This window comes from Lytechinus pictus, chromosome 3 (assembly GCF_037042905.1).
Source record: "Lytechinus pictus isolate F3 Inbred chromosome 3, Lp3.0, whole genome shotgun sequence".
Taxonomy (NCBI): Eukaryota; Metazoa; Echinodermata; class Echinoidea; order Temnopleuroida; family Toxopneustidae; genus Lytechinus; species Lytechinus pictus.
The window spans coordinates 41,816,478-41,831,527 of NC_087247.1; the positions used below are offsets into that span (position 1 = coordinate 41,816,478).

Sequence of the window (15,050 nt, forward strand, 5' to 3'; positions counted from 1 at the left end):
GCCGGCCGGCGCGGGGACTCGAGAAAATTAAGTTATTGTGTTGATCGACGTAGATGGCGCTATGTCTAAATTAGTACATTACTCTCTATTGAGGGACGAAATTAATGTTCTCGTTTCGAAAAAAAACCATCACTTATGTCCGTAAGTACAGATCGGCAATAAAAGGACGTCCTCACCTCCTTCCTGGTGATAAAATGATAGGAAAATTGAAAGAGGGACTCCTGTCTTTGTTGAACAGACAGAAAAAATGAAAATTAATGACAAGAATTCGCACGACATATAAATGATTATCCTCACCATGGTTATAAGAGATTATACTGAGGGCCGGCGTTTCATAAAAAGACTTGCCGGATGTTTTATCCGACAATGTTCTTGATTCGACGGTAAAATCTTTGCTTCTCAGCCAATCAAAACAGGGAACGTTGTCAGACGAAAAGATGATAAAATGCTCTTCAATAGAATATACGCGCAGATCTTCTACAAGATTAGCTGATCGGATGATTTTATAACCAAGAACAGCTCCCCAGTCGCTCGTAAAGTTATACCGAGGTTATACCGAGGTTTTTTACCTGACTGCTAAGAAAGCACGAATGCCTGTGAGCAAGCAACCAGGGGATCAACGGCTTAAGGTCCTTTCCGAGGGACCTGGTAATGAGGATAAATGCATTACCAAAGGGCACTAGCGCACCACTTGGGAATCGAACCCGGGTCACCGGAATCCGAAACCCCCGCTCTACCGACTTAAGGCCCGTTTACACCGCATCCGGCACGGCGACCGTGCCGGAATGCCTTGCACGGTCGCCGTGCCGGATGCGGTGTAAACGGGCCTTTATGCGTAACAGTAACGAACGGCTTGATTTTATCTCTATTGCAGATAGGATAGGTTTACACCGAAGATTATGATACCGAACCAATAGTTCCACCCCCAAAACCTTAAAACTAGGTCGCGTAATACAAGACTTATATATAGATTAATCTCAATAATTTACAATATAATTGATTGCGTGTAGTACTCTATGCAATCAATCATAAAAACAAAAATCATTCGACAGCTCTTTGTAACACGAGCCCTGATCTCTAACAGTATTGAGGTTGCTTGCATTTGAAGATGGGGTCTATTTTACAATTTTCAACATTTCTACATGTTACAATTACTCTGTCCTCTTGTGTCTCTGGTCAAGCTGTTGGCAACCCAGTAATCACTCTTAATGGAGGGGATAAGTTAGAAGGGATCACCATACCATACAGTGAATCCCAATTCTTAAACTTGAGTAAATCGATTGATGCTTTCCTTGGGGTGCCGTTCGCTCAACCTCCTGTCGGAGATCGCCGGTTCGCCAATCCGGTACCAATCGACATCCAGGGCACCTATAATGCGACTTATAGCAGGGCCGAGTGTCCTCAACTAACTCCTTTGACTGATCTACCTGGAATTGAGATAGGTCGAGAAGTTAATGAAGATTGCCTCTACTTGAGCATCTACACACCATCCCCGAAGGTAAGTGCTGCAAAACACTTGATGTTTTGGGTGGAAAAGGGGAAGGTTTGAAAATTGATTTTGTCCTCCCCAGCAATGAGGGTCTTGTCGTTTAAAACTTTGTTGTGAGTACAGGAAGGGACCAATAAGAAAATTAAGTCAGTCATTTCCAAAGCTCATTGTAATGTGTTGAAAATCGGTGACAGATGTCACCGATTTATAACATCTTACATACAACAAGACAAGCATCGTTGGCCTTTATCAGTTTGTGACAAAATATCAGTACAGCCTGGGGTTTTCTTTCTTTATTTTTTAAAATCTTTCGTGCTCAGTGTACTACAAGTGATGTGTTATTGTAAACGATTGTCGACGTCGTTGTCGTCCCCCAAAAAATCCCACCACAAAGAAAACAAAGAGAAAGAGAGGAAACGAACGGAAAAGGGGGGCAAATTCGCTCCTTTTTATCGCTCGCGACTTTTCAGACATTTCTCCAGTGCCCCAAATGCTTCCCCAATTATTTTACTCATTACGCAATTTTCAATATGTTAAAGAGACTCAAATTTGAAGAATTTGACGTTTGGACTTTTTGTATCCTATAGTTTAATAGTATATAATTATATTCTTTTCTGCTTATTACAAAAAAAAAATCTGTAACATTTTTTTTATATAGTTGTATATACATCAGGTAAAGTTAAAGAAATGAATGAAAGAAATGAAATGTTCATTCATTCTTTTCACAATATATATATATGTATTCACTTTCACCTTTTCTTCAGCCGACATCCTTGGCTCCTGTGTTTGTATGGATACATGGAGGTGGCTACATGATCGGGGGTGGATCTGAACTTATTTACCAGCCTCTACCTATGGTCGCACTCTCAGATATTATTGTTGTCAATGTCAATTATAGACTGGGAGCATTCGGCTATTTTACATCAGGTAAAGTTAAAATTGTATATTATCAAATGAATTAATAAAATTGTTGCATTATTCATATAATTGTTTCTCTATACATGGTGCAAGGTAGCTCCGCTATTTTGAATGGGGACATGATGTCTTTCAGAGTGAAATAAGAGAAAAGGGGTGAAAATGAGAGGAAAAAAATTATAGGGTGCCAGTCATAATTAAGAATGGAACGAAGTACACGCAGAAATAAGATAAAGAAAGATGCTTTGTAAATACGTGGATATGTATATGTTTCTAAAAAGAGGGGGAAAACACATGAAATATTAGAGTTCATAAGCCTACATTAATCTATACATTGTTTATGCTTTCTTAGTGTGTGGGAGGGGCACGGGATTGGTTTTTGTTTTTAATCACGAAGAATCGTTTTGTTTACAATCAACAAGGTTGCATTTTAAGAAGTAAGGCATGCATGCACAATGTAGATTAATAGATAAAAACTGGATGGTCAGTTTCAAAGTTCATTGTTGGTGTTTTGGTGTTTTGACAACTAGCCAAACGACTGAAACACTGACTTGACAGATAGAATCAAATACTTTATAGGAACAGGATATACAGTATGTAACAGGACTATTATGATGATTATTTGGCCTATTTGTAATATATCTAATTCTTGTTGTTGAATTTATTGTATGTGATTCCGATCACTTAAAAAGTTGTTAGCGATTATGATTTTATTACGTTTTTAAGTCATATAGTTTTATTTGACGATAACAACCAAACATATTTTCTTGTCGGTGGTTCATTTTAAGACAAGTTAGATACTTCATAAATGACTGTCATTCAGCTACATGAGTAAAGATGCTTCTATTTCATTTGGAAATAATTGTAAACAGGAGGAAATTGAGAAGTTGGCCAAATTTTTTGATGAAAGATTAAAACAAATCATTAATTACCCTATCTTTTATAAAATGGTTTTCTTCCATGTGAGATAATCCGTCAAATTGACGACTTTTAAACCTGCAGGTGATGATGTGGCTAAAGGTAATTATGGGATGTTGGATCAGGTTATGGCTCTTCAGTGGGTTCAAGATAACATAGCTGGTAAATATATTTCTACATTCATTAAAAGATGAGTAGTTTATTGCATGGCTGTCACGGTCTAACTACTGTATAACATAGTCTTCCTAATCTCCGTTTAGTAGCTTTATTCTTGCTCTTTATATAACCTTTTCCCCTCCTGTATGTGCTGTTCCTGCATATATATTGTGTGTATTTTATGTTGTTTGTATTTATGGTGCATTCTTTTTAAAAATAAATGAATTTAATTGTTTTGGACGTCTATCATCGTCAAAATAAATAAACGATCTTTTTTTTTCCAGTTCAGTACAATAGAGATTTTTGTATTTTAAATCGTGTTTCACCCATAGCTCCTCTCCCTTGATCGTAAATTTCGAATAATATAGCTTTTGGTGGAGATCCCATGAAGATAACGATAGGAGGAGAAAGTGCTGGTGGATCTAGCGTCAACTTATTGTCCTTATCACCTCTTACTGATGGGCTTTTCCAACAGACAATAATGCAGGTAAAACAGATAATTAGATAAATTTAGATACTTCCCATAGTATCGGTAATTTAGATTATAATGCTATTAATACCATAAGTATGATAATGATATGTGTTATAATTATCATTATTGTAAGTTCTTATTATACTACTATCATAAATGTCGTTGTTGTTCCTGCTGTTTTGAAAGTGTATTATTATCATTATCAATGTTATCAGATGTCATGCAATTGAAGAATTAATATTACATATATATATATATATATACGTTTTAATCATATTAATGTTTTTTCTTACATAATCATCTGATATTGACCAATAGATAAATGACAAATTTACAGATAATATCAAGGGCATTTCGTAAGAATCACACGCACAATTTGGGAAATTATCCTCATCTCAGAATCATGACCGGGCTGTGTAACTACTCATAAGTACAGCGCATTAGAATCTTTACTTACGTGAATGATTTCAAACAATCATTTGGTCAGAATAGATGTCACCGATTCATCATAATGTTGGAAAATTTCTTTATGAATTTGTATCATTTTTTCAACAGAGTGGCAACGCACTTTGCCCTTGGTCTTGGACGACAAATGAACGTGGAGTAAGAGCAGGACGAGAACTCGCCATGTCTCTAGGCTGTTCGATCGATGACAGTTCAACAATGGTTGCTTGCTTGCGAGAAGTACCTGAACGAAACCTGACCCAAGCTATGGTTGTAAGTAACAGTGATGAAACAAAATTATACAAGTAGAAATGAAGAGTTTGGTTGCAAAAGGGGTTAGGTCCACTTTGGACCATTCAGAGAAAACCATGCTTTTTATTCTCACTTATTGCAATATTCTTATGAGAAACTAAATTGTCATGATGTACTACCCTATCATGTGAACATAAAATTGGGTATAAAAGAAATCTACCTGTCTTCATTTTTTTCTATATATTTTTAAATAAGGTTATCATTGTGGACCTAACCGCTTTTGCAAGCAAACAGAAATGAATCTAATTGATTAAAAAATTGAATTTTCTTTGCCGCTTTTATGCACGTTTTCATTTGAAATTTCAAATTTTCTTTGGTTATCGTCAGAGCGACTAAAAGGTTAGACGTTTTGAGGCAGAAAACAATAAAATTTATGAAAAATTGACCTAAACCCTTTTGACAAATGAGCTCTTCAGAAGAGTTTGGTTGCAAAAGGGGTAAGGTCCACTCCAAGAAAATCATTTTTTTTAATTCTCCCATATTACAATATTCGTATGCGAAACTAAATTTTCATGATTCCCTACCATGAGAACATAAAATTGGGTATAAAAGAAATCTATCTGTCTTCATATTTTTTAAAATATCCTTTTCCAAAAAAATCTGTGTGGACCTAACCCCTTTTGCGACCAAACGGAGATGGACCTAACCCCATGTGAAAAAGTGATTTTCTTTGCCATTTTAGTTCACATTTTAATGGATATTTGAATTTCTATTTGGTATCATCTTACAGAGGTACTAAAAATCTATATCTATACATTGAGACCCCCCCCCCAAAAAAAAAAAAAAAAAAAATCAAATTTGATGAAAGATGGACCTAACCCCTTTTGGGCTTGTAGAATACAAGTAGAAAAAGGAGAAGATGGGAGGTAGAATAACAAAAAGAAGTGGAAGGAACTCGATCCTGAAACATGCAACTGAAATTACCTGTACGTGTATATCGTTTTTTCCCCAAAATGTATGCGATCTCGCTGATAATCATTTTATTTCATATTTTTCCACTACTTAAAGGAGAATGAAGCCTTTGGAACAAGATAGCTTGTGTGAAAATAGAAAAATCTAAGAAACAGATCAACGAAAGTTTGAGAAAAATCAGACGAATAATGAGAAAGTTATGAGCATTTGAATATTGCGATCACTAATGCTATGGAGATCCTCCCTTTGGCAATGTGACAAAGATGTGTGATGTCACTTGTGAACAACTCTCCCCATTACTTTAGTATATATTTCACTTAAACTGCCTCTTTTATCACATCTATCAGTAGATCATGCATTTTTTTTTTATAGGAGAGCATGTAATACAGATTTTTAAAGAAAACATCATGGATGAAGAGTTTATATCACCATAAGAAAAAGGAAAAAGAGACATTTTTGGCGGGTATTTTATAGTCGATCAAAGAGACAATTGTTCACATGTGACATCACACATCCTTGTCGCATTGCCAATTGGAGGATCTCCATAGCATTAGTGATTGCATTTCAAATGCTCATAACTTTTTCATTATTTGTCTGATTTTTCTCAGACTTTCTTTGTTCTTATTCTTTGATTTTTCTGTTTCGAAACAAGCCAACTTGTTCCTAAGGTTTCATTTTCCTTTAAGCCCATATTTGTTAAAACAGTACAAATTTAACTGTCAAATACTATCACATGATTTGATAAATCTTGAATATTAGTTTTAGAACTGGATCATAGAAGCAAGAAGCGGAAGTTAAACAAAAATAGAAGAAGGAGAGGAGAAAAAAGAAGCCTAGAAAGTATGGGTATAAGTAGGGAAAACGTTTAGTGAAGAAGTCATAGGTAAAGACATATACAACTAAACCAGGGGCGGATCGAAGATTTTTCAAAAGGTGGGGGGACACTTTTCCTAAGAAAATTTGAGAAGCCAAGCCCCCCCCCCAAAAAAAAGGGTCCTCGCTCTCAAGGGGGGAGGGGGCACACTATTGTTAGAACGGAATATTTACATTACAAATTTTTTATTATGCCTCTCATAAGGGCCGGATGTGCCCCCCCCCCCAGTAAACTAAACGTAGATGGAGAAAAGTAGACGTAGAAGCAGAAGAGTCAGGAGTTGACGTAGAAGTAGAAGCAGAAAAGTAGGGATAGATATATAAATGTACATGCACCCAGAAATCGTTAAGGAGTACAAGGAGAAGAAGAAGAATCAAGAGTAGACGGAGAAGTAGAAAAGTAGATGTATTACACCAAGAAATCGCAAAGGAAGGAGTGGACGTAGAAGTAGAAGAATCGAGGGTAGACGTTAAAGTAAAAGCAGAAAAGTAGGCAGAGACATAGATGCATTACACCCAGAAATAATAAAGGAATGTATAGACGTAGAATAATCAGGAGTAGACGTAAATGTAGAAGCGGAAAAGACAGTATGGATAGACATACTAAACTAGAGGTAAGGTAAATGTAGATGCATCTAAAAGAAGTACATACAGGAGTATAAGTGGAAGTATACATTTACACAACTAATTTCTCTATTTGCATGACAAGCGTCGTGTTATAATTCGAATTCATTAAGATGACGTCGTGTTTTTATTTCTGCAAATCTTGACGTTATACGACTGTTCTAAATCGAACTAAAACACTACAGTGTATGAAAAAGGGCATCCCTTATATGAGTATATCACTGATTAACATCGTGATGTACTACTGTTTGCAACACGAAGTTGAATATTCACATCGTGTTGCAAATCGAATCTTAACACGAAATGTGATTTCGACCTGTCAGGAGGCCATGATATTGATGGGTTCCTGATTCCATACATAGGCTGGAACTATAAGATGACTGTCAGTTCATGTGCAAAATTCATGGGAACATTTCAAAATACTCCACCGTAAGGACTCTGATATAAATAAATGATTTACAAAAATAAACTTTTTAACTTTTCGTATTCCAACTTACTCTATTTCAGACCATCTCATCAGCGCTCTCTTCGCCTGTAGTCGATGGTTACTTTCTATTGGACACTCCCTTGGAGTTGATCAATCGCCGTCAGTTTAAGGTACAACCTACCCTGATGGGTACAAACGAGGATGAGGGTGCGAGTGGCGCCTTGAGTCTGTTTCCTGGCACAGCTCGTTCAGAAACACCCCCTCTCATGAACATCTCATTCTTTAGGTAGGAAATCTCTCACTTGACAGGTAGTTAGTTGGATGTAATTTCTTTTTGTCACACTGCAGTGTGTAAATTTGTACTGGTAGTCATCCGTTACAAGCTATATTTGGCCCTGACACAAGCTCTTAAACCCCAACGTGACTTGTTCATTAAGAATATTACTGGCGGTTAGTTGAACACGATATTTCGCACTCCATTAAGATGACTAATTTTCTGGTATCACATGAGACAGTGATTATTTCCATCATTAAATGCGGCCAATTTGTGATTGAATTCAAAGTTTAATGAAGTTTGGTTTTTCCACCAATTACTCCCTCTCATTTGTAGAGGAGATTGTTTTATCAATTATTATATAATTATCTAAATTTTAATGTCAAGTGTTAATTGCTTTAGTTGTCTGAAAAAAAATCTTAGGATTAAGTCATGCACGGATATTAAAAAAAAAGAACGAATGACAAAGTTAACTTCCATCAATCATTTTCTCTCATATGAATGCATTATTAACATAATAATTCTTAGCATATTTTTTACAAGGAGGGGGGGGGGGCTTGCCCTAAACAAGGCATGTGGAAGTTAACGAACTGAAATTATATACACATAGGCATATTTCTTAATGTGTCCAAAACACGATAGACATAAAACTTTTTCAAAGTGCATGGTTGTGAGCAATAAAGAGGAAAATCTTCTACAACAAAAGGAGTGCTTACTCTTCCCTCGCCTGCTAGTGAGAAGAAATGACCTGTAGATTGTCTCCCCTATAAAAATACCCCCCCCCCCTAACGGGAACGAGGGCAGTACCGGTGAAAATGTATAGCTGGTGGTCGGCATGTAATACTGTAAAACTTGTTGATAAGAAAACGGGCCATAGCGAACTTAGTATGCATTTTGCTGGTTTTGCAGAAGCCTTATACAATCTCAGACGTACAACGACGCAACCGACATTGAGCTTGCTGCCATTGAGAACGAGTACGTTGATTGGTCCGTGGCCGATGATCCAAACGGAAATCAAATCGATGGGTTCATACGACTAGGTACCGATATCGATTTTGCCTGTCCAACGGAGTATTTGGCCCGAGCATTAGAATCAGCCGGGGCTGATGTTTATCGATACGAGATGACACACGACCCATCATGGTCGGTATATGCAGGTATCCTTCTATCTCTTTCAGTCATGTTAATTTTGTTAAAAGAAGAATATGTGTAAATGCATTTTGATTGGTTGCCAGTTCGAAAAAGAGGAGCTGTAAGTAATTATTTTAGAATTATATTTTTATCGTGCGTGTATGATGTTGTATGTGTCTGTGTGTGGGAGGGGGTGGTTGTCTGTCAGCAGGGGCGTCGATCCATTTTTCAGATTGGGGGGGCAAACTTATGAATCAACGGTCCCGTTCCAAAGGCGCTCGATCACACGAAACACACCCACACACACACACACATAGGCATATATATATATATATATATATATATATATATATATATATATATATAACTCATGAGAAAGAGCCACATATCTCACCAAAAAATTAATGCGAGCGCGAAGCGCGAGCTGAAATTTTTTTGTATACTGACCTGAAAACTCGAAAAAGGTACCTGTTTAGGACTGTTTGTAGTAACTCATGAGGAGGATACATATCTCACTACACAGATAATGCAAGTGCCGAGAGCGAGCTGAAGTTTCTTTATATTCTGACCCGAAAGCTTGATATTCTAAGCATTTTTGGTACCAAGGATTAAGATGGGTATCTAAAACAATAGATGCGAGCGTGAAGCGCGAGCTGAAATTTTGATATTTCGATCTGAAAAAAAAATGACAGTTTAATGGACGTTTTTAATAAAGAACAAGATATATTGCAAATCGAAGCGGGAGTTCTTTTGAGGCTTAGAATTGAAAACGGGACTTCTATTCACAATTTAATCATGAAAAGTATGGGTTTTTACTACAGAATTGATGCGAGCGCGAAGCGCGAGCTGAAATTTTTTATATTCCAATCTGAAAAAGCGGACATTTTGAAAGCGATTTTAAATAAAGAATGAGTTGTGTATTTCACAATCTCGCTAGCTGATTTCTGTGTAACATTACAATCTTATTTTATTTTTGCACATGCGGAATTATTGGGGGGGCAAAACGATATGTTTGCCCCCCCCCCCCAATATTTTCATTGGTGGGGCGATCGCCCCCCTGCCCCCCAGGATCGACGCCTCTGTCTGTCAGGGGTTTCCTTATACACCGGATTCTATTTTGCGTTGTATCCGGTAGTTTAAATAAAGGGTTCAAAGAACATTTGAAAAGCAAAACAAAAAATGAGGTAACGTCAATGTTAGGGAGCACTTTTCTGTTTAGAATACAAATATCAGAGGATAGGGAGGGGGAATATTTTACTGCTGTCCCTGCCCCCCCCCCCTCCCTCGGGTATGCCAACGGAAGCCAATATTACCTGATTTCTCTAGCAGTGAATATACAGTATAGAATCAAGTCTCCGCTTACATTCTTTTTGCAGGTATTCCAAAGTGGTTGGGGGCAGCACACGCAGAGGACCTTCAATACGTCTTCACATGGGGTTTGAATCCTGCACCTATCGCCCAAATCGTTGGTCAATCTGACGAAGAAAAAGCATTGTCCGTTCAATTTGTTCGTTACTGGGCAAACTTTGTGATATCAGGGTGCGTGAGTCCCTTTCAGTGTTAGGTTTACTCATCTATTTTGAATATTTAGGAATTAAACTAATTTGTTCTCGTTTATACTACGAACATCATTTTCCTGTATATGAGTTAAAATGAGTCAGATTATGATTGTTACAGAGTGCACCAATCGGAAATATGATCTTTTAATGAATACAGTATGAAGTAGGAAGAGGAGAAGAAGAAGAAGAAGAAGCAGAAGAAAAAGAAGCAGAAGAAAAAGGAGCAGAAGAGAAAGAAGCAGAAGAAAAAGAAGAAGAAGAAAAGGGAGAGGAGGAGGGACAATGGGAAGGAAACGGGAGATGATAACATAAGATTACCACTGTCTTTTGTATTGAACAATTTCAGGAACCCTAATGGACCATTAGACACTGGAGACTACCCAGAATGGCCAAGATATACAATGCCTGGTCAAGAATACAAGAAGTTATCTTTGGATATGGCAAATGACCGTGCGATGAGAGCATCGCAGTGTGCGCTATGGAGGAACTTTCTTCCAGGTCTCAGAATCCAAGCAGGTGCGTGCTTGATTTACATTTTTAAAGTAAAGTTATAATAACGTTCAATTAGCATCGTCGTCGGAGCCATCATCAACGTTATGTCACAATTGTTATCGTTACTGTAATCATTAATATACTTCCATATTAACCCTCTTTCTTTCTTACTTACTTACTTTCTTACTTGCTTGCTTGTTTTAATAGATTAGTATTCAGTAGTAGTAGTAGTAGTAGTAGTAGTAGTAGTAGTAGTAGTAGTAGTATAGTAGTAGTAGGAGTAGTAGGAGTATCAGTAGTAGGAGTAGTAGTAATAGTAGTAATGGAAGTAGTAGAAGTAGTGCAAATCGTAATATAAGTCGCTGTGGGAAAGAGGAAAAGAGGTGGTTATAAAAATCAATGAAACCCATATCATATACTGGTTCCATTACCAAAACGGTAAATATAATAGCCCATTATTAGCTCTCTCCTCCCCCCTCATTTTGGCGTTATTTTTCTTCGGAATCAAACTGTCCAAAAATGAAAAGTAAGTTTCAGTTATATTTTTCAAACATTTTCTCTTTCTTCAAACCCAGATCCTGCTGATGATATCTACGAAGATTGGCAGGACCAGTTTGAAAGATGGAAGACTATTGATCTACCATCCTGGACGATTGAGTTTGAAAATTACAAACAAAGTAATTCTTGCCCGACAGATGTGCCATAATACAAGTCCAAAAACTGTCCATAAACTATTTGACGAAACCAACGATAAAATACTGGTAAATGGAATTCAGATTCGGTTATTGCTTTCATTTGTAATAAATTGTTATGTTTTTTATATAAACATTTGAATAATCAGCATCTATTTAGGTCAGCACTGAGGCAATCGCCGTTATGTATCGATAATTATTATTGTACTCATTATGTACAATGAAATACAATTCTGATTTTCAGAGAGAAGATAGGCAGTGATGACACTTCTGTTCATAATTCAAATAAATTATTGTGATAGTTCTCGTGTATGATCAGTACTTAACTTCGCCTTTCGTGATTCAATCAATACTCGTCATTTGATTTTTAACCCTGACAATGAATGTTTCTTTCAGTGAGTATTTTGGATGGTCCTATATCATTCAACATTCTCCTCTTTCTTTCTTCCAAAGCGCCCTCATTTAATCGAAATATAGAGATAGCCATGTCGTGCTAAACGAAGTTTTGGGAGATGCTCGCACGTGGCGTCACAAAACAAAAACATTATTTTGGATTTTTTTCTCAAAAATTTTACTAGTATATTTGGCACATGTTAATACATCAGAGAAAGATATTACTGATACCTTATTTAATCATTCAAAATGGGATGGAATTTTAAGTTATACACTCCTAGAAAAAAAAAAATCCAATTAGAATTCTTTAGTCCCTTTGTAACCCTACCGAAAAGGGGTTCCCAAAAAGTTCTTTACGTGCTCAAGAATCTTAAATGATTTTTTAAAGAACCTAAAAAGGTTCCAAAGCGGCTGTTTAAGGCAATTTAGAACCTTTCAGGAAAATACTAGACAGGAATAAAACACTCGGCCCGAAGAACCCTTTTTTCTAAGAGTGTATTGTAGTAATGTATTTTGTTTATAAGTTTGCTAAGTTTTTTTGGTTCCCATACTTTGGCAACAATCTTTATTTTACTTGGGAATCCTGTAAGTAGTAAGATTTTCGATATCAATATAGCATGATACGTTTTTGTCAATGTGAATTATATGTTTTCATACTTTATGAATGAATAAAATTGAATTTGATGATGTAATGGACTCAAGCATGCCCATATTTTGTTCAATTGTCATGATAGTGACCAATAATTTGTAAGAATTTTTCAATTAACTTGGCATAGCCTAACCAAGAAAGATATTAAATCACAAATCCCTTTCATCATTTTCACGTCACATTATTGTTTCACCTTATTATAGAAGAAATACATTTTCGTAATCCTTTCATCATGCACAACTTGTAATCAATAACACATGTGCTAATTCTGTAATAGATTTGTTATTGGCAAAGATACCAAGACTTCGGTATAATTTTTAAAAGCTAGTACTAGTTTTATTCAATTTTTAAAACAAACAGAACCCAGTTCCTGGTTCTATAAGCGGGGATGACCATGAAGGTAAATTATAGTGGTTAATCATCCGCTGGGAGTGGTATGTTTATAGGCCACAAATTATATATTATTATCTATTAATCTATTATTCCCAGCATAATGAAGGTTCTTGAAAGAGTGGTTCATGATCAACTCCATGCCCATTTTAGTGATAATGATCTGTTTGTAAAACAGCAATCTGGTTTTAGGAAAAACCATTCAACGAATACTGTACTTACCTATTTTTCTGATTATCTTCTGAAGCAAATAGACCATGGCCGTCTAACAGATGTCGTGTATCTTGACCTAAAAAAGGCCTTTGATTCTGTCAGTCATGAATTGTTGCTAAAGAAACTTCCCTTCTATGGTGTTAAAGGCAGAGAGCTTACCTGGATTCAATCATACTTATCTGGAAGAACCCAACGTACATTTGTCAAAGGAACCTTGTCTGACATTACTAATGTCAAGACAGGTGTTCCGCAAGGTTCGATTATAGGACCTCTGTTGTTTTCAGTTATGGTGAATGATTTACCCTGCATTCTAGATAAGTGTCACATTATGATGTATGCTGATGACACTATACTGTATTATAGTGCTGACAATATCAATGATATTGAATTAGTATTAAACAAAGAGCTTGAACTTGTGAATAAATGGCTGACACAAAACCATCTGAGGCTAAATTTATCTAAAACGCAATACATGATTTTTGGATCCCCAGGAAACTTCCAACCTGTGATGATATTAACCTAGTTGTTAAAAACCATGTGCTTGAAAGAGTCAATAATTATAAATATCTAGGTGTATGGATGGATGATACCATGACCTGGCAAAAGAATGTAGAAGAATCAATGAAGAAGATTGGCTCACGGATAGCTCTCCTCAGTAGGCTCAGAAAATACCTCACGATTGACAGTTCAAAAGTCTTAGCTAATTCACTTATATTACCGTACTTTGATTACTGTAGTAATTCTTGGAGCATGTGTGCACAGTATCTTAAGGATGGCTTAATTAGACAGCATAAGAAAATGGCACGTCTAATTATAAAAGTTAATTTTTCTACACCTATTGAACAGGTGCTCCATAGACTCACATGGGTTTCGATTGAAGAAAGGTGGAAATACCATAAATGTAAAACAATTCACACCATCCTTAACGGGGAAGCGCCAATATATCTCTCTGAACTCGTAGTAAGATCTAGTAATGTTCACTCGTACAGAACTAGAAACTCGGTTCACAATGGTGTAGTGGTACCGCTTGTACGCACGCAGGCTGGAAAAAAGGCCTTTTCTCATAGTGCTGCCATTCTTTGGAATCAGCTGGATAGTGGTACCCGTAGTGCAGTTTCGAGGCAATCCTTCGCTACATGTTATTGGAGAGACAGAAATTACTAAATTAAAAATAAATACCCCTATCTGGCTGGTTCCAGGGACGAGCAATCAAGTAAACACAAAATTAGTCAATAAACATATGATCATAGGGATTACATACTTATATGGATTTGCATATGCACAATATGTTGACTTTTGTTCTACATACACACATGTATTTCAGTATGTCTGTGTGTATGTCCTGCAGGTTGCTTGTTTCTTTGAACATAATTTTCTTCCTTGTTTAATACTTTCTTATTGTTTGTATTTATTATATGTATATGTATTTGCTACTTGTATGCAGGGCCCCCAAGAAAAACAGTGCACAGTCCACTGATGGGGTTACCCTGGGTAAACAAAACGAAATAAATAAATAAATTAGGAATGTATCAAGAAATGAAACCTTACCAAACAAACCCGGTTGTTCAATCCGCATACTACCCAACAGACCGTCTAACATGACATACTCTCGTTGAATTATGCCAAAATCTGCCCGGACAAAAGTCAAATCCTTTTTTTTTCCAACAACTTATCTTATGTCGACTCAACACTATAATGAGAATCATCAGCAACAT

The 15,050-nt window shown here is 36.5% G+C and overlaps 1 protein-coding gene across 1 annotated transcript; it reads left to right on the forward strand.

The window, feature by feature from the left end:
* Positions 1-298: 298 nt before the first annotated feature.
* Positions 299-12,775, forward strand: LOC129257209 (cholinesterase 1-like). The gene is made up of 11 exons (XM_054895489.2): positions 299-383; positions 875-1,498; positions 2,254-2,416; positions 3,407-3,484; positions 3,847-3,965; positions 4,506-4,667; positions 7,623-7,828; positions 8,726-8,973; positions 10,324-10,486; positions 10,853-11,022; positions 11,574-12,775. The coding sequence occupies exons 2-11, from the start codon at positions 1,109-1,111 to the stop codon at positions 11,702-11,704; spliced, it is 1,830 nt and encodes a 609-aa protein (XP_054751464.2). The 5' UTR covers positions 299-383; positions 875-1,108; the 3' UTR covers positions 11,705-12,775.
* Positions 12,776-15,050: the final 2,275 nt, after the last annotated feature.

Excerpts from the sequence above, each read along its gene's own strand:
- LOC129257209 (XM_054895489.2), top strand. The coding sequence starts at position 1,109 with ATGGGGTCTATTTTACAATTTTCAACATTTCTACATGTTACAATTACT. Across the intron at positions 3,966-4,505 it reads TCCAACAGACAATAATGCAG|AGTGGCAACGCACTTTGCCC; the intron begins GTAAAACAGATA and ends TTTTTTCAACAG. Across the intron at positions 4,668-7,622 it reads ACCTGACCCAAGCTATGGTT|ACCATCTCATCAGCGCTCTC; the intron begins GTAAGTAACAGT and ends ACTCTATTTCAG.